Source organism: Rhodamnia argentea, chromosome 10 (assembly GCF_020921035.1).
Source record: "Rhodamnia argentea isolate NSW1041297 chromosome 10, ASM2092103v1, whole genome shotgun sequence".
Taxonomy (NCBI): domain Eukaryota; kingdom Viridiplantae; phylum Streptophyta; class Magnoliopsida; order Myrtales; family Myrtaceae; genus Rhodamnia; species Rhodamnia argentea.
Window position 1 is genome coordinate 13,718,398 of NC_063159.1, and position 24,012 is coordinate 13,742,409.

Sequence of the window (24,012 nt, forward strand, 5' to 3'; positions counted from 1 at the left end):
GTGAATTCCACAATCCCAACTGTTGTATCGATAGATCGGCCCGACACCGAGAAATTTCACAAATGATAATAGTACCTTTTTTCTTTCTTCACAAAAAGGAAAAGACTACTATAAAATTGTCTTTTGATATTAGAGAACTTTTTTTAACTATATGGTCTGTAAATTGGGAATTATCGATTTATTGTCTTTCATATCTATCATAGACGGTTCGGAGAAGTGATTTACTAACTTGCACTAGCATTGGTAACGGTACATGGGTTAAAGTTATCGCGATGCATCACAAGTGATTTACCGACCCTTATTCTTTCTTTTCCTCATTTTTTACCGGACATTATCGGTTGCCAAATAGCCAATCTAACCCAGGGACATCCTCCTCCTCCAACCGAAGCAAACCAATTTGCCCGTTTTCGATTTGGATTGAATCGGGGCTTAAATTGGAGCATCCGTCAACGGAAGTGGGCCTCGGCCCGGAGTGGATAGTCCAGGAATTCTAACTGGGATGTGCTGCTAATTGTAACACTAATACCCACTAAGCTCGCACGCCATATCTTGGCAAGCTACACTAATTGACTTCTCTCACCCATTTCCGCATCGACATTTTCACTCGAGAAGCAATGGAAGTAATTCCGTGGATCGATTGACCCAATCTGCTAGAGGGCGATTCAGCACTGTTGGAGATACCGTTATCTTTTATTGGTACAATGAAAATACCTTGATACTGATTAATATCGTATATTCAATATGATCAGGCTTGATTTTTTTTTTTTGGTCCAAGATCAGGCTTGATTGATTCACTGGAATATTGTATATCAATGAATTGATCCTTTCCTTTTTCTGTATATTTCTACCTAGATTAATTAGACTCGGTTGTACTCATACATTTTCAATATGAGAAAGCAATAAAGATCTTTCTATATTTAGCTTTCCGTCGAGTCATATTACGAGAAGCACATTTTGAAGCAAGTCATGGGCAGCATACAACCCCAGGAATGCTGTAAACAGATTCCTGAACCAACAATATCATGAGAAAACAAGCATAACATCAAGGGCGTGCCGATTTCTTGATTCGATCTGACTATATCAGATCATCAGAACGATGGGAACGGATGGAGCATAGCCACGGGGATGCAACCCAGGGGACGAGCCCTTGGAAGAGTGATCCCGGGCCCCTCCTCCATGTCCACCTTGCCGGTCACTCGCCACTCGAAACACTGAACCATACAGGCCAAACTCGTCTGCACAACCTGAAGCGCCAGCGAGGTTCCAGGACACCCTCTCCGCCCACTCCCAAAGGGCAACATCTGGAAATGCTGACCTCTCACATCCATCTGTGCCTCGTTGTTGTCTCTCAGGAGCCTCTCCGGCCTGAACTCGAGGGGTTCCTCCCAGTGTTTAGGATCCCTCCCGGTTGCCCAGACATTGACGAAGAGCCGGGTCTTCGCCGGGATCTCGTAGCCTGCAACGGTGCAGGCTTCGGACGACTCACGAAGGATGAGTGGCCCCGTGGGGTGGAGCCTCAGCGTCTCTTTTACTATTGCCTGCAAGTAGGGGAGGTCGGGTATGTCCGATTCCTGGACCAGCCCGGCATTCCCGACCACGGTGTCAATCTCCCGCCTCGCCTTCTCAAGCACCTCGGGGTGGTTGATTAGCTCCGCTAGGGCCCATTCCGTGGTGATTGCCGACGTGTCTGTCCCCGCCGCAAATATGTCCTGCAAAGAAATTGAAAATGACATCTGCAAGTTCGTATTACAAAAGCAAAAATGTTCATCTTACCAGGAGGAATGCCTTGATGTTTTCCCCGGTCAGCCTCATCTCTGAGATCTCATCCTCTGACATATCAAGCGAAATGTCAAGCAAGTCTCTGGCCGTTTCGCTCCCCCCTCCCTCGTTCCTGATCTTCCTGGCCTCTTCATGCTCTTCGATGATCCTGTCTGTCATCGCATCGAACCTATCCCTCACTTCCTTGAGCCTCTTCCCAAACCCCTGCCAATCCAAGTTCTTGCAGAACCAGATGTAGTCCAACAGATTGAACTTCCCAGTGAGCTCGGCCGTCTCCTGAACCACCTTCCTCACCTCGCTGGCCTCGTCTTCATTGTCTGAGCACCGCGTGTTCATGGTCATCCTCGAAATCACATGGTTGGTCACCTTGATGAGCTCTCCTCCCACGCCCACTTCTTCTCCTTCTTCAGCCTTCTTTAACATCGACGAGAGGAATCGGTCGATCTCCTCACGCCGGACCGGGAGGAGGAGGTTCAGCGTCTGACCTCCCAGGAGCTCCGACATGCACAGCTTCTTCATGAACTTCCAGTACGGCCCATATGGCGCGAATGAAAAGTCCTGCGACCCGTACGTGAGGTAGTCGACCGCGGTGCCGCAAGGCCTGTTGGAGAAGCGGGCCTCGTGGGTCATGAGGAACTCCTTAGCCATCTCTGCGGAGGAGACAACGATGCAGGGCACAGAGCCAAGCCAGAGGTGGATCAAGGGTCCGAAGCGGTCAGCGGGCTTGTGGAGGGCTTGGTGGGGGATCGGAGCCAGGAGGTGGAGGTGGCCCAGAATCGGTATGGACCGGGGGCTCGGAGGGAGACGAGAGGCGGCTCAGTGTCGGTTCAGAACGGCTCGGACTAGGATGAACGAGACTAGCCACACTAGGAAGAGGAGGATGTAGCCTTGGTTAACTTTGTAGTCGTAGCAAAAAAAAAATATCGTCCCAGAAGTTGCTCATTCGAGTCTGATGGTCCCTTTCGACAGTCAATTATGGACAAATCTTAAATGCCAAGCGGAGGCCCCTTCTCCTCTCTTCATTGGTCGCTTCTTATGATGCCGAACCACGTGGAGGAATGACACGTGGTTCGAGGAGAGATAGCCTTCGTCCTTGACTGGTCCAAGTGTGACTCTGCACTTGGAGTAAACCTCGTGCCATTTGTACTTTTATACTAATATCTTATCAAAGTTCTATCTCAATGACAGAAGACCTTTTCCTTTCCTCTCCCGAAATAATATGGCATAATAATTTCGGGATAACTGAAAAATAAAAATATATTATAAATCATAAATTCTTAAAAGAATGGACTTTATAATAATATTCAATTTTTTTTTGTGATTCAAAATAAACTTTTAATCTCATTGTGAATTAAGGTAATCACATAATTTTTGAAAAATATTATATTTCTGCGTTCTTACAATCGGAACTTATCGTGAACCGTAAAAGAAGAATAGGTGATGCATGAACCGTAAAGGAAGAATGTTGGGTGATCGTCCGCGCATGGCAAAGTGGATCCAAAGTGTTTGAGAAGTGACGAGCGGTGGTTCCCATACCTCATAATGGCCCTTACTTCAAAGTTATTTTCAGCATGTGGGCCAATTGACAAGATTTACTATAAACTAATGCTAATCATCTGCATATTAAAACAAAGAATAGTAATTCCACAAGCAATTCGTGCATGAAATGAAAAAAGGGTGTATACTTCGCTTTTTAGAAAAAAATCATTTGTGACGATGTATATAGAAGAAATTATAGAATATGTGTATCAAAATCGAATCAAACCATGGCAAATTTATTGGATTCCTTGCGTACTCATTTCGTTTGCCATCAAAATGAATAGGCAATTGGCCTATGCTTAGGCACATGATATTTTTTTACCTTTGATTTAAATTTAAAATTTCACTCAAAATTCAAAAATAAAATAAGATTTTCTAAGTTTCACAATATTCACGGGTCGAAGCATGAATCTTTTGAAACATGTCAACAAGCGTTTCATAATAATTAATAGTTAAAGTATAAATTCGCCAAATTTTACAAAAAGAAAATTAAAAGTAGAAACAATCTTAAATGAGTCCAAAACCAAAGAACCCTCCCCCAGTTGCCGCACACAGCTTCCTCCTATAAATACAACTCTCCACGCCTCCTCCTTCCTCACTCATCCAAAACTCATTGCCACCGCAGCCACCGTCAACAATGTCCCCTGTCCGCCTCCTCCTCCTCCTCCTCCTCCTCCTGCCCCTCCTCTCCTCCTTCCTCCTCCGCCCCGCCTCCGCCGTCCTCTGCCACCCGGAGGACAAGGAGGTCCTCCTCCGTATAAAGTCCGCCCTCAACAACCCCTACCTCCTCGCCTCCTGGAACCCGGACACCGACTGCTGCTACTGGTACAGCCTCAAGTGCGACCGCAAGACCCACCGCGTCATCTCCCTCTTCTTCCTCGCCTCCGACCTCCCCGGCCAAATCCCCTCTGCTATCGGCGACCTCACCTACCTCCAACGCCTTACCCTCCACAAGCTCTCCAACTTCTCCGGCCCCATCCCAAAGTCCTTCACCAAGCTTGCGTACCTGAATTTCTTGACACTCAGCTGGCTCAACCTCACCGGCCCCATTCCCTCCTTCCTCGGCCAGCTCAAGAACCTCACCTCCCTCGACCTCTCCTTCAACAAGTTCACCGGCGGTATCCCCGCCTCCCTCTCCACCATCCCTGGCCTCGGCTATCTCGGCCTCGACCGCAACCAGCTCACGGGGAAGATTCCGGCTTCCCTCGCTAACCTCAAGGGGAACAACCTCTACCTCATCCTCTCCCACAACAGCCTCTCCGGCGATCTTCCGGCGACTTTCGCCGGCGTCGACTTCGGGAAGCTCGACCTGTCCCGGAACAGGCTTCAGGGGGACGCATCGCTGGTGTTCGGGAGGAACAAGAGCACGTTCCTCATCGACATCTCGAGGAACCAGTTCGAGTTCGACCTGTCGAAGGTGGAGTTCAACGAGAGCCTGACGTCCCTGGACATGAACCATAATAAGATTTATGGGTCGATTCCAAAGGCCATGGCGGGTCTGGAGCTGCAGTACCTGAACGTGAGCTACAACCGCCTGTGCGGGGAGATTCCGGTGGGCGGGCGGTTGCAGAGCTTCGATTACTCGGTGTACTTCCACAACCGATGCTTGTGCGGTGCTCCTCTTGATAGCTGCAAGTGAAAAACAGAACTCACCTTAGCTGACGCTCTAAGATTTGAGCAAACCAGCTTGTCTACTTCTGTTGTTTAATTACCATCGCTTGATCAGAAATAAATAAAAAAACAGAAGCCTTTTGAATCATTATACTTCTTTCAAGTCTATAATGCATTAAATCCACACGATTGGTTCTTAAGTCTTCAGTGCATTAACTCCAGTGTTTTATGGAAAAGAAGAGTTCGAATCCTAAACCTAGAAACCCAAAAAAATAAGCTAGCTTGCTTCAAGATTTGGACTCCACTGTTGGCGGTCATATGGATGGGTGGTCAAGGGTCAAAGTCAGATCAAATAAGGCAAGTTGTAGCAGCTTTTTTTGATTTTTTTCGTTGTGCAACGTAGGTTTTTGGCATACAGCTTGCATGGTGGGCCCCCGTATCCGCATATGCACATCCATATCCATCACAGCCTTCTTCTCCTCCTTTTTTTTGGGGGGGGAGGGGGGGCGGGTGTGCGTGTGCGTGTGTGTTCAGAAGAGAACAAAGGGGCTAGCTCCGCAGTTTTGTTTTCGGTGCGTCCCACCGTCGATTCGTCCTTTCCACAGATCAAACTTACACGTTGTTTTCGGACCACGCCTCGTGTCGATATCTTCTCGTTCATTTGGTCCCTCCGCACCTCCCCCCACCACCCCCCCCAAGTGAATTCCACAATCCCAACTGTTGTATCGATGGATCGGCCCGACACCGAGAAATTTCACAAATGATAATAGTACCTTTTTACTTTCTTCACAAAAAGGAAAAGACTACTATAAAATTGTCTTTTGATATTAGAGAACTTTTTTTAACTATATCGTTTGTAAATTGGGAATTATCGATTTATTGTCTTTCATATCTATCATAGACGGTTTGGACAAGTGATTTACTAACTTGCACTAGCATTGGTAACGGTACATGTGTTAAAGTTATCGCGATGCATCACAAGTGATTTACCGACCCTTCTTCTTTCTTTTCCTCATTTTTGACCGGACATCATCGGTTGCCAAATAGCCAATCTAACCCAGGGACATCCTCCCTCTCCAACCGAAGCAAACCAATTTGCCCGTTTTCGATTTGGATTGAATCGGGGCTTAAATTGGAGCATCCGTCAACGGAAGTGGGCCTCGGCCCGGAGTGGATAGTCCAGGAAGTCTAACTGGGATGTACTGATAATAGTAACACTAATACCCACTAAGCTCGCACGCCATATCTTGGGCCAAGATTCTTGGCACACTACACTTATTGACTTCTCTCACCCATTTGCACACCCACATTTTCACTCGAGAAGCAATGGAAGTAATTCTATGGAACGATTGACCCAATCTGCTAAAGGGTTATTGAGCACTGTTGATATCGTTATCTCTCATAGGTATGATGAAGATACCTTGATACTGCTTAATATCGTATATTTAATATGATCACGCTTGATTGATTCACTGAAATATTGTATATCAATGAATTGATCCTTTCCTTTTTCTGTATATTTTCTACCTAGATTAATTAGACTCGGTTGTACTCATACATTTTCAACATGAGAAAGCAGTAAAGATCTTTCTATATTTAGCTTTCCATCGACTCATATTATGAGAAGCACGTTTCGAAGCAATTCATGGGCAGCATACAACCCCAGGAATGCTGTAAACAGATTCCTAAACCAACAATCTCATGAGAAAACAAGCATAACATCAAGGGCGTGCCGATTTCTTGATTCGATCGGACTATATCATCAGAACGACGGGAACGGATGGAGCCTAGCCACAGGGACGCAAACCAGAGGACGAGCCCTCGGAAGAGTGATCCCGGGCCCCTCCTCCATGTCCACCTTGCCGGTCACTCGCCACTCGAAACACTGAACCATACAGGCCAAACTCGTCTGCACAACCTGAAGCGCCAGCGAGGTTCCAGGACACCCTCTCCGCCCACTCCCAAAGGGCAACATCTGGAAATGCTGACCTCTCACATCCATCTGTGCCTCGTTGTTGTCTCTCAGGAACCTCTCCGGCCTGAACTCGAGGGGTTCCTCCCAGTGTTTAGGATCCCTCCCGATCGCCCAGACGTTGACGAAGAGCCGGGTCTTCGCCGGGATCTCATAGCCTGCAACGGTGCAGGCTTTGGACGACTCACGCAGGATGAGTGGCCCCGTGGGGTGGAGCCTCAGCGTCTCTTTTACTATTGCCTGCAAGTAGGGGAGTTCAGGTATGTCCGCTTCCTGGACCAGCCGGGCATTCCCGACCACGGTGTCAATCTCCCGCCTCGCCTTCTCAAGCACCTCGGGGTGGTTGATTAGCTCCGCTAGGGCCCATTCCGTGGTGATTGCCGACGTGTCTGTCCCCGCCGCAAATATGTCCTGCAAAGAAATTGAAAATGACATCTGCAAGTTCGTATTACAAAAGCAAAAATGTTCATCTTACCAGGAGGAATGCCTTGATGTTTTCCCCGGTCAGCCTCATCTCTGAGCTCTCATCCTCTGAGATATCAAGCAAAATGTCAAGCAAATCTCTGGCCGTTTCGCTCCCCCTTCCCTCGTTCCTGATCTTCCTGGCCTCTTCATGCTCTTTGATGATCCTGTCTGTCATCGCATCGAACCTATCCCTCACTTCCTTGAGCCTCTTCCCAAACCCCTGCAAATCCAAGTTCTTGCAGAACCAGATGTAGTCCGACAGATTGAACTTCCCAGTGAGCTCGGCCGTCTCCTGAACCATCTTCCTCACCTCGCTGGCCTCGTCGTCATTGTCTGAGCACCGCGTGTTCATGGTCATCCTCGAAATCACATGGTTGGTCACCTTGATGAGCTCTCTTCCCACGTCCACTTCTTCTCCTTCCTCTGCCTTCTTCAACATCGACGAGAGGAATCGGTCGATCTCCTCACGCCGGAACGGGAGGAGGAGGTCCAGCGTCCGACCTCCCAGGAGCTCCGACATGCACAGCTTCTTCATGAACTTCCAGTACGGCCCATATGGCGCGAATGAAAAGTCCTGCGACCCGTACGTGAGGTAGTCGACCGCGGTGCTGCAAGGCCTGTTGGAGAAGCAGGCCTCGTGGGTCTTGAGGAACTCCTTAGCCATCTCTGCGGAGGAGACAACGATGCAAGGCATTGAGCCGAGCCAGAGGTGGATCAAGGGTCCGAAGTGGTCGGCGAGCTTGTGGAGGGCTTGGTGGGGGATCGGAGCCAGGAGGTGGAGGTGGCCTAGAATCGGTATGGACCGGGGGCTCGGAGGGAGACGAGAGGCGGCTCGGTATCGGTTCAGAACGGCTCGGACTAGGATGAACGAGACTAGCCACACTAGGAAGAGGAGGATGTAGCCTTGGAGATCAGCCATGGGAGGGTTGCTTGAGAATCAACAATGGAGATTTTTTCAAAAAATTGCGGTCACATAAATTAGACCCCAAGGTTTACTAACAAGCAACGTGGGAAACTAGGCAAGTAGAATTTCTTTCAAAACTCTTTAATGCGAAGTCAAAGCATAGTTTATCAATCTACATCCGCAAAAATATGAATCTGTTGATCCATCATGTTATATGCTTGACAAGGTTTCTTCGGATCAGCAAGACGCTTTCACTTTCTATGCAGCTTTGTCTCTTTGTCATTCGAGTCATCCGACGAAAAGAGCAGGAAATTTCCACTTGTGGCCGGCTCGTGTGGGCCAATGTTGGGCGAGTAACTTGGGAATTTACGAATGTGCCAAAGCATAATAAAACGAAGTAGATGTAGTTTTTTAAAATGCCTTCTTCTTGGAATTGTGGTTTCCTTTGGACCCTTCCTATGTCGATTGCGGGTAGAGAGACATTTTCTTGCTTCAGTTTGGACTTTCCTGCACTAAGGACTTGGTCTACTTCTTGCGCCAAGAAGAGAGGCCGGCCTAGTGTATTGCTCCTCCGAACTAATGTGGCAATCAATCTTAGTAGCAGGACTAGTTCAAAGTAACAATTCTTAAATGAGTTAGTGGCACTTTAATAAACAATCAGCATGAATAATAATTAGAGGGATGCTGAAGGTGGTGTGCATTTACAAGTAATAGCTACTTTAAGAGGAGGATATTCCATGTGTCTACTAACTAGTTGAATGCGTTGTCATGTGTGTTCTTGTCAAGTTATGATCACCGGAAACTCGATGAGTTCAGTGATTAGAACTTGATAGCAAATGATTAATAGTTAATGAAAGTACCAAATCTGACTTCTGATCAAAAGCAAGTAGATTCTAACATGCCTCGAAACATCCAGGGCTTTGTAGATTTCGAATTACTAAGACAGTGCACAACAATTAGTGGGAAATTGCAAAGAACGTTTGTTCAATTAAAACATTTGTAAAGACAAACTTCTCAATAAAAATTAAGGGCAGATAGAAAGTATAAGCTTTTGTAACTGAAGACAAAGTACTGGAACTAAGAAAACCTAGTTTGATTCACACTTAAGCAAAATCTAATCCCAATCATCTTCTTCAGAATCTGATGGGCATCTTGTGATCTCCGAGTCTCTCGCTGGTAGGGTATCTTCTGTCTTCAATGTGCTTTGGAGATATGTGCGGGTGTGTACTTTGATCCCTCCTGCATCTTTACTATAAGATATTCCATTGCGCGTCGTGATCTTCCTTCTCAAGAATCTCTTACTGCCTCCTGACTTGTGCGCTTCTTCCGAGGTACTTTGTAAATTGCTTCTGATCCTCTAGCTATGGTCGTCGCTTGGTCGGTCGGATTCCACATGATTCAGACCTCTTGTTCCTTTTATATTCCGAATCGACCAATCGTCGCCACATGTCCGTTGAAAACTCTCGAACCAATGAGCTCTTCAAGCATTTTTGTGGATAGGTTTCTTGGGCCGCGTGTAGTGGTATGGCCTTTATGGTCGACGAGCTTATCTAGGCCTTAATCGAGCGGGCCTCATGGCTGCTCACACAAAACGATGTTAATAGGATTGCCACGTAGGCAATTATCAGTCCAGTCCAATCATGGCCTCAGTGAATTGGTGCATTGCCACGTAAGTTTATGGATAATGATACAAACGTCTTTAAATTTTGATTCAATACGTAATATGCCATATTATTCATGAATTTTTAATTTATTTAATATGATTTTCGAACTTTTAATACATGTTTAATTTAATCTTTAGACTATATGAAAATGTTCAATATTGTCCGTGAACTTGAATTAATGAAAGAACAACATTGTACTTAGAACTAAAATTCAGAAGACCACATTATACATTAGGTAAAGTTTATGGACTATTTGCATCATTTTTTCATAAGCTTATAGGCCCGCGCCACGCTAATCTTCTAGAGCGATTTACTATTATTCTAGCAAGTTGGACAAAGGCCGATCAGACAGACCGACATGAACTGATGGTGTATCAGATTACATTGCAAATACGTGAATAGACAAACCAACGTGAACTCAAAACTTGGACAAACATGTAAATCACCCCAAGCTACACATTCAGCCGTAAGCCATAATCAACTATATGTAAAATTGCTTCATGTCACTTCATCGGCAACGGATCGATCCTAGCCACCGGCACACAAACGACGGGATGAGCCCTGGGCAGCGACAAGCCAGGCCCTTCCTCCATGTCGACATACCCGTCGACCTTCCAGTCGAAGCATTGGATCATAGCCCCGAGCGTGGTGTGAATCACGTGCAACGCCAGCGACGCGCCGGGGCAACTCCTCCTCCCGCTCCCGAAGGGCAACAGCTGAAAGTTCTGGCCCCTCAAATCCAACTGGCGTCCCTTCTCATCCACTCCTTCTCCTTGAATGAATCTCTCGGGCCAGAACTGGAGCGGGTTCTCCCAGTGGGTCGGGTCCCGGCCTAGGGCCCACACGTTGATGAGGATCCGGGTGTTCGCCGGAATGTCATATCCAGAGACGACGGAGTCTTCGGTCGAGAGCCTGGCGATGAGCGGACCTGTCGGGTGGAGTCTCAGCGTCTCTTTGACTATGGCTTGGAGGTAAGGGAGGTTCGGAACGTCCGGCTCCGATACGAATCGGCTTCTTCCCACGACGGAGTCGATTTCTTGCCTGGCTTTCTCGATGACGTCCGGGTGGTTTATGAGCTCCGACAGTGCCCACTCTATGGTCGTTGCGGATGTATCAGTTCCGGCTCCAAAAATGTTCTGTCCAGAAGAGAACGACACTTTAATTTGTAATCCAGTAAAATTATCTAACGATTCATGATTTATGATTGAATGATGTCACCACACTTAACTAAGGATTATGCAAAAAACCTTGATTTACCATGATGAAGGCCTTAATGTTCTCTCTGGTCAACCTAATCTCCGAGCTCTCATCTTCATAGATGTCCAGCAAGATGTCAAGCAAATCTTTCACTCTCTCTCCTCCCTCCTCTCGCGCCTCCTGATGCTTTCTTATGATCCTCTCCATCATCTCATCGTACCTCTCCCTGACATCCTTCAGCCTCTTCCCAAACCCTTGCAGATCCAAGTTCTTACAAAACCAAATCGCTTCCGACAAGTTGAACTTCCCCGCCAGCTCACCCATTTCCTTCACCAACGTCCTGACCTCGTCGGCCTCGTCCTCGTCGTTGCAGCACCTCCGGCTCAGCGCCATCCTCGATATCACGTTGTTCGCCAGCTTCAAGAGCTCGACCCCGACGTCAACCGCTTGTTTTGCCTCGGCTTTCTCGAAGATGGCTTTCAAGAACCGGCCGATCTCCTCGCTCCTCACGGGGAGGAGGTGGTTGAGGGTCGGGCCGCCGAGGAGCTGGGTCATGCAGAGCTTCTTGATGAACTTCCAGTAGGGGCCGTAGGTGGCGAAGGTGAAGTCGGAGGAGCCGTAGGTGAGGTAGTCGGCATTGGCCCTCTTGGGGCGGTTGAGGAAGGATGACTCGTGGGTTTTAAGGATTTGCTGGGCGGTTTCCGGCGAGGAGGCAACGACGCAAGGGTTCGAGCCGATGTAGATGAGGAACAAGGGCCCGAGGGAGGCAGAGATCTTGCGGAGGGCTTGGTGGGGGATCGGAGCCAGGAGGTGCATATGTCCTATGACGGGGAGGGACCGCGGGCTCGGCGGGAGGCGAGCCCCGGTTCGAGGTTTGGCGAGGAGGGTTCGAATCAAGATTAGGGCGAGTAGACAAAGGGCGAGGGGGAGGAGGTAGTCTTGTGAGAAGGCCATGTTTTGATTGATTTGTTCAAAGAGCTTGGAAATTATTTGTTACCATTTTATCTAGGGCGACTACACTGTTGCGAGAGTGCGGACTACGGACAGGGTGCATTAAAACTAATCCCCAATTGTCAGCAGTTGCTTTGTTATTTATTATTATTCCATTGGTTTTGATTGGCCAGATCAAGATCCACCATCAATCTACAGCTCGTTCCCACCACTTGTTTAAATGTTCATTTGTAATCTGTCATGTGACGACTTAATATATCACTTTAGTACAATGATCAAAACACATGGGGGAAGTGGCCTTATGAACATGTAAATAAAGGTGGTGAAATTGTGAATTGGTGGCTTCAGAATCAAGGCGGCAAATGATGCGTTTACCGGAGCTTGGCTCGACCAACGCAACGAAGGAGGAGAGCCAAAATGGAGCAGCTAATGTTCCGCTAAATTTGGCTCGGTCAAGGTTCAAATTCGAGTTTGAGATAATGTCCATGCAAAAATGGTCCATTTGTTTTTTGAAAAATGAATGATCTGGAAAAGGAGCCTAAGAGGAGTGGGATTAAGGCAGGTGACTTAACCATGAGGAGAAAGTTTAATGTGGTATGTAGGCAAAAGAATCCCACGTTAAAGAATCAATATGGTATGTAGCAATTAATGAAGCATTGTTGCCTATAACTCATTGGTTCAAGATTTCGAGTGAAGCACAATTCAATTAGATATGTTCATAGACTCACATTCGAGCTTTCGATTGTTGATTTCTATAGGATGAGGTATCGAGATTCTGTTGTACGTCCAAGATGAGATCATGTTTAAACATGGGATCTCAACCTATTTTGCACGTAAGCCTAATTTGAGAAACTTTTTAAGAGCTAAAAAAAATGTGGAAAAAAAAAACTTGTAAGGATTTTATACTTATTTTTTCTTTGATTTCATCCTCGTGAGGCTTGAAGGATGTACTCCGGGTTCCGAAACCAATTGAGAACTCGTGATTCTGGCGATTGTAATCTCTACTTTGTGAATCATGAATGTCTCATCGGTCTCTCCCTATGGACGTAGGCAAACTGTCAAATTACTTGAATCTCACATGTCAAGCTTTTTCTTCACATCTACTTTCCGTTAGAATTTTTTGCATATGTCTATGTTTCTTCAGCTTTTGCATTCCTAAGATTCTAAATTTTTGGGAAAGAAAACAACTTTCTTTTGCAATAATCTTTGCAGAACATATATACAAAATAAATATGAAATAACGAAGAGTTTCTCATTTGCACGCGATGGTTGGCCCACTACTCATCGTTGGTAACATCGATTAATTTTGAAGATCACATCTTAAGTCCCTTTCAGATTCACATCATTTGAGTCCTACTGTCCAATGAGCGTAAATATAATAGAGGGCAATCAGAACCAAATGGTCCTGCCGGGGATTATGTCAACAGGAGAACGAAATCTGAACATTATCGCCTAATCCTAGGAGCCAAAAATCGGACCACTTCACGCGTGCAACACAAAAATCCAAACCTTTCGGAACTCATCATATCTTTCTCTTCTAAATTTTTAATTCCCGACGAGCAAAATTTAAGAATAAACCACCCAATCATCTTTTCCATGATTGCGCACCCGAATCTATCCTCATAAAGGAGCAGCCCCCACGGACTTTGCAAGGATCATAGAGAGAGATTTTGGCCTTTGGCTTCTTGCATTGGCATTGAAGATTTGAATGTTTTTAAGTGATGATTGTGTTTAAAATCCTTGTCAAGTGTTAATCGGTAATTCCAACTTGTTTAGGGTGAGATAAGCGAATCTGGACCACCGAAAATCTTGTTAATTAGGTTGATCTTGAAGTGAAAGGTTCACAATTCGTAAGACATCAATACTCACATCAAAGGCACACTCATCTTGACTAGGATGTTCGGGCATGCGACGAAACAATATCGTCCATGATGTGTAAAGTAGAGATGATTAAAAGGATCCAAAACGAATCTAGGGAACGCAGAGTTTTTTAGATTCCCCAATTTAGGTATTATTGATTGCATTTTACATCACATAACATACATAGTCGGTACTCTATTCGATTCACTCAAAAGAAAATTGTAAACTCTTTCAAATGGTAAATATACTAGAAGAGATTACGGGGTCTTGCTAATTGAACAATATTATTAGAAAGTCCAATTGAAAAGCTTAAGCCTAATAGGTGAAAGCTTAACCCGGGTGAGATGCAGCAATCATTTTTAGAACTTTACTACATCAATGCATGCCAAATCAAAGGATGCCTTCTGAATCACGTTGATATAATGAAAACTCGGTTCATTTTATGTAACTAATAAGATAGATCAAATAAATTTGTCGAGGAGTGCAACTTATTAGTGGGGTGATCAATTCCAAGGTTGGGCCGATTCCACCTTAGAACTGTTGGGATGTAGGTCATACTCTCCATCGATAAGAAAGCACGGTGTGAGGTACTAATTATAGTGGTTGTTTAGGCTTGGGCAAATGAATAGCTATTGATATATATAATTTTTTTTGTTAGTAATTGAGTAATGTAACAAGAGATGCAATGTGCTTATTATAGTAAAATCTTCTGTTGGACGTAGTCCTAGTTTAAGATGAACCATGATAAATCTTGTGTCCGTTTTTTTTTTCCTTATTTTACGGTTTCCTTTGTTGTGGCTGTGCCCCAAATCCTAAGAAGAACCAGGTCTGTCTCGATTTGGTTCCCGGCTTAAACCGATATGTTTAGGGCTTTAATAAATTACTTTTCTTACACATTTAAAAGAAATATAAAAATAAATTAAAAAACACATATCGGTCCGGGCGGTTCAGTTTCTCTCCTATCACCGAAACCACCCAGAACCAGCTAGTTTGTTCTGATCCGATTTGCCAACACACCCTCTAATTTGTGATGTTGGAAGATGTTGTTGACGAGAAGAGCATGTGCTCTGGCAAGCGCAAGGTTGTGGTTGTAGTGATGCCATGAATTAAGCTCTCACATGCTCTAGGTGTAATTCTTCAGATTAATTCTGGGTTAGGATATGATAATTGGAATTATTGTTATTTAGTTCCAAACGTCCAATATGACATATAGTGAAATCTGCATTATTTTTGTATAATCCACAGCCGAGGGTGTGGATATCCGGCTCTCTAAGGATCCATAAAAAACACCTTGCCAACCTCATGAATCGATTAAATTTAGGATTTTAGCTAGTGCATGTGGCCCTCACCCAAAACAATTTGTACATAATTTGTGATATTTGAACGGATGACTTCTAGTTACTGAGCTAAAAATCCCCTGTGGACTACACCAATCATGAGGTTGTGAAAATCTACGGATCAATTCCAAGTACGAAGAGAAAAGAAGAACATTTTGTGTACGCTCATTCTAACATATCACACTTTCACACCTTGACAAATAGTTAGACTCTCACGCTAGACTCAACATAGACCTCAAGCTTTGAATTTTGATAGGCTATACCCTCTTGCCACATCAATATTGCATAAAAAAAAAATAGTGGAAAATCTTGAGCATATACCGCCACCATGAAGAAATTTTACATAAACTGTCTCATCAACCCTGGAGATATGCAGATGTAGACACATTGCTTAAGACGAAACTGTTTCACACTCCAGGAACAACATTGCATAAACAAACAAGCCATTATTTATCCTCGCATTACATAGAGATATGAAGATGTAGACACGTTAATATCTTTAGTCCATTGTTGCTCTATTTTACGTGCAAGACGGTTGGGTTCAACCGTCCGATCGGATAACACACGAGCGGGTTCGCCATCGTACCGGAGTATCCTGTCACCACCTTGATATCCACCTTATCTCCTCCTTCCAAATCGAAGCACTGAATCAGCCCTCCGATCGCCGTGTGCATCACTATCGTGGCATGAGCCACCCCGATGCACGACCTCCTTCCGCTGCCGAACGGAAGGAAATGGAAGTCCTGGCCTTTCAGCTCCATATGATGACCATCACCATGCCCGTCGCCCGCCATGAACCTCTCCGGGACAAACTCATCCGGGTCTTCCCACGTGCCCGGGTCGTGCATGATGGCGTAGGCATTGATCAAGATGTTGGTCCCGACCTTCACATCGTAGCCATTGATCTCGCAGTTGCTGTTGCACTTGCGGCGGAGCAAGGGCCCCGGAGTGTGCAACCTCAGGGTTTCCTTCACGACGGCCCGTAGGTAAGGCAGGTTCGGGACGTCCGATTCGTGGACCAGCCGGGTCGACCCAACCGCCGAGTCGATCTCCTCCCTCAGCTTCTTGAGCATGTGAGGGTGTTTCAATAGCTCGGTTATGGCCCACTGCATGGATGCTGACGTGGTATCGACGCCGGCTATCAGAAGATCCTTTCGCCACGACGAAAGACACTGGTTATTACTCCAAATTTAGGATATATCTAGTTTGATTAGACGAAAAAGAGAGTGTTTTTTTATCAACTTACTAGGAAGAAATGCTTGATCTGATCTCTGGTCAACCTGGTCTCAGCATTTGGGTCTCTATACGTCTCCAACAAGATGTCCATCACATCTTTCTCCTCACTCGCCTCACCACAGTCATCCTCGTACTCCTTGATTATCTGCTCGATCAACGCATCGAACCTCCTCAGCGCTGTCCTCAGTCTCTTCCCGTTCCCGAACAGGTCAACGCGCTTCAACGGCCCGTGCACCTCCGCGAAGCTTAGCCTCGCGGCGCAAACCATCGTGTCCCTCACGATCTCTCTAATCTCTTGCGCTTGATGGTCGCTCCCCGAGCATCTCTTGCTCATCGCCATCCGACACAGCATGTTGTTCGTCAGGACGGTCAGCTTCGTGCTCAGGTCGCACGGCTCGCCGAGCCGGTGGCACTTCCACAAGGACCTCAAGAGCTTCATCGTCTCGTCCTCGCGTATGTGGGAGAACCGGTTGAGCTGCGGGCCGGCGAAGAGCTTGGTCATGCACAGCCGCTTCATGAACTTCCAGTACGCACCGTAAGGAGCGTTCACGAACTCGGCCTCCTTGAAGATGTTGTGGTGGGAGGACGCGAAGACGAACTTGGATGCGAACTTGACGTCGTGGGTCCTCAGGATCTGCTGTGCAGTGGCTGCATCCGAGGCGACCAGGAAGCGGGACGACCCGATGCTGATCTGCATGAGGGGGCCATAGCGGCGGGCTAGGGCCTCGAGGGACTTGGGCAGGGCGGAGCTGAGGAGGTGGAAGTGGCCAAGGATGGGGAGGGCCGGCGGGCTCGGGGGGCTTCGCGCGGGCTTTTTCTTGGATGAACGGAAGATGAAGAAGATGAGAGTGGAGAAGAGGAAGAAGAAGAAGAAGAAGAAAAAAAGCAAGAAGATGTAGTCAGCGGAGTCAACGGCCATGGGAGATTTTGTGGTTTGTGGAGTAGTGGAGTACATGAATGGGTTTAGGATGATATATAATGGAACCTGGTTGACTATTTATACCGCTTTGGTACGTTGCTCGATATGGAAGAGACAAAATAAAAGAGCAAAAGAATTCAACGTGACCATACAATCCATGTTGAAAGTAAAAATGGCTGGAATTATTGTGATAAAGTGTAAATTTCTTGGATCTCAATGCATTGAAGTATTCTCCGAAACATACATATATCATTGAGGTATGCTTCCTTAGTAGTGGTGCAAGTTTTTCGTCCCTCGAGTAAAATTTGGAAAATATTTATGCCCGGGTGAAAGTGCGTGTGTGTTTTCGGGCTTGACTCTTATTCCCCATGTCATGGAAATTATATCTTCGCCCAATCGATGCATGATCTATGAAAGTTTTCTACTGGAAATTAAGCCCCGGGTTTGTAAGAGAAAATTGTCCAAAAGCTCCTGCACCTATTGCATTTTTATCAATTCAATCTTAATTTTTTTAATTTTGCTAGTTGAATCCATCTTGCCAATTTTGGCAGGGAATCACCGACGTGGACGTCTGTCTTCCTCTAGCGCTAACATGGATAAATTTTACTAATATTTAAAAAAAAATTGAAATTTTATATTATATTGTTTGAATTTGGAATTTGTGACCCTTGCCGACTTTGGCATGAGGCCGCAATGGCCTCGCCAAGGCTTCGACCGGCGAAGACAAAAAAGAAAAAGAAAAAGAAAAAACATTTAAAAAAATTAAAATGTCATTTAAAATTATCCATGTAAGCACGGGACGTGCCACATAGGACAATCGGCATCCACATCAACGATTTCTGGCCAAAATTGGCTGGATGTACTCAATTGAAAAGTGTGAAAAGGTTTAGAACTCGATTGGCAAAATTAAAGAGTTTAGGGCTAAATTGATAAAAGTACAATAGATTTAGGAATTTGTTGGATAATTTTTCCGATTTATAATGTTACCCTAATCGGACATCTCTCATAGTGGAATCGTGTGCTCAAGCCATGCTTACGAACGTAGATGCGACGACAAACATCCTAAAACTAGATGGTTGACATTTTCCTCGTCTATTTCAATAGAAATAATGGATGAGCAACTTGAGATTTTCCTAAGTACACTCCTCCTTTTCGGTGGTCCAACGAGCCAAAAAGGACAGCCATCCGCGCATGTCCCTACATGGGATTATGAGTAAACTTATCGGGGTTGTTTTCACGTTCTTGTATCTCGTCGTAATCAGTGATTCAATCGATTTTAGATTATGTGTCCCTGTATTTACTTAGCTTTCGTAACTGAACATTTCATCATCCTCGAACCTAGACATTTGATGGGTCGCTTTCTCATATCGATTGAAAAAGGAACTTGTGAAAAAATTTCGGTGTGTATTGAATAAATAGATCATGCAATGCGTCGGTCCACATATACATTCACGGAGCTCTTGAGGTGACATGAAAATAAAAATACAGGTCTTTTCCATAGCTTTCGATCTATATTAGAAATATAAGTTGATGGTATAGATTTTCATAGCCAATAATTATAGTAAAAAATTAGATATCCAGTGGCTGAACTATAAGATAACATCGTTGTTATAAGATTGTTATTGTTTTGCGGTCTGGATTATTTATATGTATGCAATTTAGATGGACATGATTTATACTCCAAGCTGGACAGAATTACAAAACAAGTTATAGATCTATTGTTATTTTGTGTCAATTCAGTTTTAAAAAAAAAAATTGTCAATTAAATCATAAACCTTTTACTTTTGTGCTAATTCAGTCCATCCACTAATTTTAATCAAAAATAGATAACATTGATGCTGGTCGTTTTATGTGACCCGATTGACACCGATATTGATAATTTTTAATAATAATTTAATATTTTTTACTGGATTCAGTCCATATAGTATAAAATAATAACACCCGTATGATATAGCTAAGAAAGCTATACAAATTTTCTTGGAACATGGCAAAGATGCTCGAGAAGCTCATTTCAAATGATTATTGATATCTCAAATGCCCATATAATAAAAGCTAAATCAAGTTCTTTCAGTTACGTACACCCATTAGGACAGAAATTTTACACGATATGCATGTTATTCCAACAGTTATTCGATCATAAATTACACAAAAAACTCGAGAACTTCTTACCTTGGAGTTAAATTCCTACTTGAAGGGGTCGAAATGCGTGATCGTACGGCACACGAGAGGGCTCGCCATGGCACCCGAAAATCCTGACCCTACATTTATATCGACATTCCCACCACCGTTGACTTCCCAGTCAAAGCATTGGGCCAGAGCCCCGACGACGACCTGCATCACCATCGAAGCCTGCGATGCACCCATGCACCCTCTCCTTCCACCTCCGAACGGCAGGTAGCTGAAATCTCGACCCCTCGATTCAATCTGGTCGAGCTGACCACCACCGTCGCCGGAGTTGACCAAGAACCTCTCCGGCACAAACGCGTCGGGATCACGCCAGGTGTCCGGGTCCCGCATTATGGCGTACACGTTCATCAGCAGCCTGGTCTGGGCTTTGACATCGTAGCCCATCACCTTGCAGTCTCGGGAGCATTCCCTGAAGATCAAAGGGGTCGGGGTGTGGAGCCGTAGGGTTTCCTTCGTTACCGCCTGCAGGTACGGGAGGCTTGGGACGTCCGACTCTCCGATCAGTTTGGCGGGGGCGACTACGGACTCGATCTCGTCTCTCAGCTTCTTGAAGACTGCGCGGTGGTTGATGAGGTTTGCCATGGCCCACTGCAACGCTGCCGACGTCGTGTCGATACTTGCCGTCAGCATTTCCTATTTCATGAGGGAGTGGGAAAATATTATAAGGAGAAAGACATAATCGATTTTTTTTTGTAAGTTGAGAACATCTATATCTAATCAAATTTTAAAAGAGGTACCGGTTAAAATCAACTAAACCAAAACTAGAGAACCGTATTATTATATATACACATGCACTTCTCTTCTAATTACCAAATTAGAGTTATATAATCTCCCAAAAGAATTGTTCTGCGTAGTCATCACATATTAATAATCCAAGGAAGAACTTACAAAGGTGAAGTGCTTGATGTGATCCCTAGTCACCTCCACTTCTGCATTACCATCTCCACAACTCCCCAACAGCATTTCCAGCAGGTCACTCTCACCACCCTCGTCTACATTCTCTTCGTAATCCCTCAGGATCTTCTCCAACACGCCGTCGTACCTCCTCATTGCCTCGGTCAGCCTCTTCCCATGCCCGAACACGTCGTACCTCTTCAAAGGCCCGAACACTTCGCTCACCCCAAGCTTCGCTCCGAGCTCCATTATCTCCACTACCAACCTCCTCAGCTCTCTTGCCTCCTCCACGAACTTTGAGTACCTCTTACTCATGATCATCCTGAAGACAATGTTGTTGGTTAGCGTCGTCAGCTCCCCCATCAAGTCACAGGATCTTCCTTCGCCGGAGCACTCCAACACTGACCTCACAAGCCTCTCGACCTCTTCCTTCAGGATGCGCCTGAACTGGTCGAGCTGCGACCCTGCGAAGAGCCGAGTCAGGCACAACCTCTTCATGAAGCGGTAGTAGTGACCGTACGGCGCGGTGATGAACCCGGTCTGCTTGTATATGCTGTATTGGACCGGGCCCATCTCGAACCGCGAAGAGAACTCGGCGTCGCGGGTCTTGAGGATCTCCTTCGCGACAGCGGCAGAGGAGGCGACGAGATAGGTCGACGTGCCCATGCGGATCCGCATGAGGGGTCCGTAGCGGCGAGCTAGGGTTTGGAAGGACTTGGGCAGCGAGGAGCCCAGGAGATAGATGTGGCCGACGACAGGGAGCGATAATGCTGGGCTCGGAGGTAGACGGGACGACGAGGAGGAGTCGGCCAGCCTTGCGAAGAGTGCACGTAAGAGGAAGCAAGAGATGACGAAGATGGTGAGGTAGAAGGTGTAGCGGGTGAGATCTAGATTGGTGACCGCCATTGCAGAGCTGAGATCAGTATCCGTGCTTAAGGTGTGAAAGTGTAGGGTTGAAACTTGAAGGGAACGTGGAAGGTTTGACACAGGATATATAGAAGCACATGCTCCCAGTTTGTGCCTAGGGCTAGGAGCGCATTCACCTAGTACGGTATTGAAAAAGAAAATTCATAACATAGATCGAGAAGATGAATATTATTCAATGGAAAGTGAAGGGTTAAATTGCCTTGCATTATCAAATTTTCCGTATAGTTTTTATAACTTAGTCTATAAAACATATGCAGATAATAGACCTTTCAAAATAGATCATGAACTCGATTTTTAACCCTTATATGATGGGCTGAGTTATTAAATGAATTAGTTATATTCAAATTTAATAAATATGTCATAAATGAGTTTAAACATAATATAAGCGTTAAATGAGTCGTAAATAGATCGTAAATGGGTTTACAACTTACTTAGATCCCACCCACCTTATAACTCCCTCTTCATCTCTCTTACCCTCACTTGATCTGGCGCCACCTACTCAGCAATCTCACCTTAATTTGGGTATGCGTTATGAAATTGCTTTAGGAATACGAGTAGAGTAGGGTATTAGTCACTAGATTTCCATTGCAATAGACGGGTCAAAAACCTGTTAAATAGATCTATTTAAGTCTGACTACTAACAACTTGACCCAAATCTCATCCAATTCACCCATTTAACATGTCCGGCATATTAATATATTCGTAGCTCGATTCCTGACTAACGCATGAGCAATATGGTTTTGTTTAATGAAAGTCTTGAGTTGACTTGCCAGATTCCCGAGGTGATTCCCATTGGTGGATTTTTATACATAATATTAATCTTTTCTCGCACCGGAGGTACCTACATTTGCGGGTAAACCCTTTATGCATAAGTTGGCCATCGAAGGTGCATGCCGGTTGGTGGCAACATATATGCACAAGAGCAAGAAGTAATTGGATAGCCGGTTTCTTTTTTTCATTGGTTGTCGCGGATTAATTGGCCAATATTATTTAGCCTTGATCCTTGCTGATTCACATGGGATTTCACGTGCCCCATGCTACTCTGGTGAGAGCGTAAACTAGTGATGCTTTCGGCTGCTAGATCCATGGTGCATTTTACTGCTTCGTCTAGCAGCATGACATTTATATTGCACTCCCACAACTTAGGTTACTCCCATTTCGCTCACCACTACTACGGGAATCACTTTTGTTGTCTTTTTCTCTGACTACTAAGACGTTTCGGTTTACCAGGTTGTCTCGAAAATGATGATTCATTCGTATCAATAAGAGAGTTCAATTTATTGCAAGAATTTTGTGTTTTTTATTTAAGCAAGTTTATGAAAATGCATAATTCTTTCATTTTGAAAGTATCTCAAGAACGTCTTGTGAACCCTAGATCTATATCGCAAGAATTTTATGTTTTTTATTTAAGCTAGTTATTTGTGCTTTTTCAATATATTAGTGTTATTGTTATCTCTATAGAGTGATGGTGTTGAGGTTGTTGAACCTGGGCGTGTATCGCCTTTTGGCAAAAATGTAAGTACTATAGGGAAAGATTTCAGTGTGTGTTCATCACCGATAATGATGTAAGTTTCGGGGATCGGCCGCTGATTAAGCTATGATGCTATGGTAAATCTGTTTTTGAAAGGAAGTAATTGCTGTAGATTATACCAGCTTGATCTATTTTTCAGATTTGCACTGGATTGTAATGTTTTGTGATTAGTTTTGTCTTTAAACTATCTACTTTTTTTCTTTCAAGTGAAATGAAAATTTCCTTCTGACCCAAAAAAAGTATCTCAAGATGTACTATTTTCACTTTTAAATAACTTAATCACCATTCGGAGAACACTTATTAATAAGACTCGCTAGTAAAAAAAAGAAAATTTTCAAATAAAAACCTAAAGTGCTCTGATTTTCTCAAATAAATGCCTAAAGTGGATATTGTTTCAAAGAAGGGCATGAAGTGTCATTTTTATTTTAAAGAAAGGCTTGACCGAAGGACATTTTAATGATTTTAATTTTTTTTCCTTTTTTTCTTTTATTGTTTTCAATTTCTTTTCTTTTTTCTTTTTCCTTTTTCTTTCCCCTACCTCGGCGATCGCCGGCCTTAGGTGAGGACTATCCATTTTGCCGTCGGGAGGTGGTCGCCCTTGCCTGGGCCGGCATCAAGCAACCCTTGCTCGGGCTAGCATCACCCCACGTCGACCTCACTAGCCTAGGCTCGAGCAAGGGCTACCCTCGTCGGCATCGGGTGAGGGCGAAGCCGGCCCGGGCAAGGGTCGCCCGACACCAACCTAGGCGAGGGCGACCCCCGCCCGACGGTGGTGTGGGCGGCCCTCGCCTAAGGACGGCACGGGCTGAGGAAGGGAAAACAAAAAAGGAATGAAAGGAAAACAAAAAAGAAGAAAAAAAGCAAAAAAAAAATTAAACGGTAAGTGACAAAAATGCCCTTCAGTCGTGCCCTTCTTTGGGGCCTTTCTTTGAAACAAAGAAGGGCACTTCAGGCTTTCTTTTAAAACAAAGTTTACTTTTAGATCTTTATTTGAAATTTTTCCTAAAAAAGAAAAATCAGCCAACTCTTTTTTCCAATG

General features: G+C 44.9%; 5 protein-coding genes and 1 pseudogene across 5 annotated transcripts; 1 reads left to right on the plus strand and 5 right to left on the minus strand.

The window, feature by feature from the left end:
* Positions 1-1,088: 1,088 nt before the first annotated feature.
* Positions 1,089-2,920, minus strand: LOC115733544 (annotated as a pseudogene).
* A 997-nt stretch (positions 2,921-3,917) lies between these two features.
* On the plus strand, positions 3,918-5,045 carry LOC125316767 (polygalacturonase inhibitor-like). Its single transcript, XM_048286133.1, has one exon. The coding sequence runs from the start codon at positions 3,956-3,958 to the stop codon at positions 4,955-4,957; it is 1,002 nt and encodes a 333-aa protein (XP_048142090.1). The 5' UTR covers positions 3,918-3,955; the 3' UTR covers positions 4,958-5,045.
* A 1,587-nt stretch (positions 5,046-6,632) lies between these two features.
* On the minus strand, positions 6,633-8,434 carry LOC115730096 (cytochrome P450 93A3-like). Its single transcript, XM_048286113.1, has 2 exons — positions 7,377-8,434; positions 6,633-7,312 (listed from the first exon to the last, which is right to left on the minus strand). Exons 1-2 carry the CDS (start codon positions 8,283-8,285, stop codon positions 6,692-6,694), a joined length of 1,530 nt encoding a protein of 509 aa, XP_048142070.1. The 5' UTR covers positions 8,286-8,434; the 3' UTR covers positions 6,633-6,691.
* A 1,821-nt stretch (positions 8,435-10,255) lies between these two features.
* Positions 10,256-12,085, minus strand: LOC115732246 (cytochrome P450 93A3). Its single transcript, XM_030662900.2, has 2 exons — positions 11,192-12,085; positions 10,256-11,070 (listed from the first exon to the last, which is right to left on the minus strand). The coding sequence occupies exons 1-2, from the start codon at positions 12,083-12,085 to the stop codon at positions 10,438-10,440; spliced, it is 1,527 nt and encodes a 508-aa protein (XP_030518760.1). The 3' UTR covers positions 10,256-10,437.
* A 3,480-nt stretch (positions 12,086-15,565) lies between these two features.
* Positions 15,566-17,459, minus strand: LOC115731935 (3,9-dihydroxypterocarpan 6A-monooxygenase). Its single transcript, XM_030662609.2, has 2 exons — positions 16,526-17,459; positions 15,566-16,430 (listed from the first exon to the last, which is right to left on the minus strand). The coding sequence occupies exons 1-2, from the start codon at positions 17,432-17,434 to the stop codon at positions 15,795-15,797; spliced, it is 1,545 nt and encodes a 514-aa protein (XP_030518469.2). The 5' UTR covers positions 17,435-17,459; the 3' UTR covers positions 15,566-15,794.
* Positions 17,460-19,618: 2,159 nt separating this feature from the next.
* LOC115730090 (beta-amyrin 24-hydroxylase-like) lies at positions 19,619-21,421 on the minus strand. The gene is made up of 3 exons (XM_048271830.1): positions 21,215-21,421; positions 20,510-21,130; positions 19,619-20,254 (listed from the first exon to the last, which is right to left on the minus strand). The coding sequence occupies exons 1-3, from the start codon at positions 21,419-21,421 to the stop codon at positions 19,619-19,621; spliced, it is 1,464 nt and encodes a 487-aa protein (XP_048127787.1).
* Positions 21,422-24,012: the final 2,591 nt, after the last annotated feature.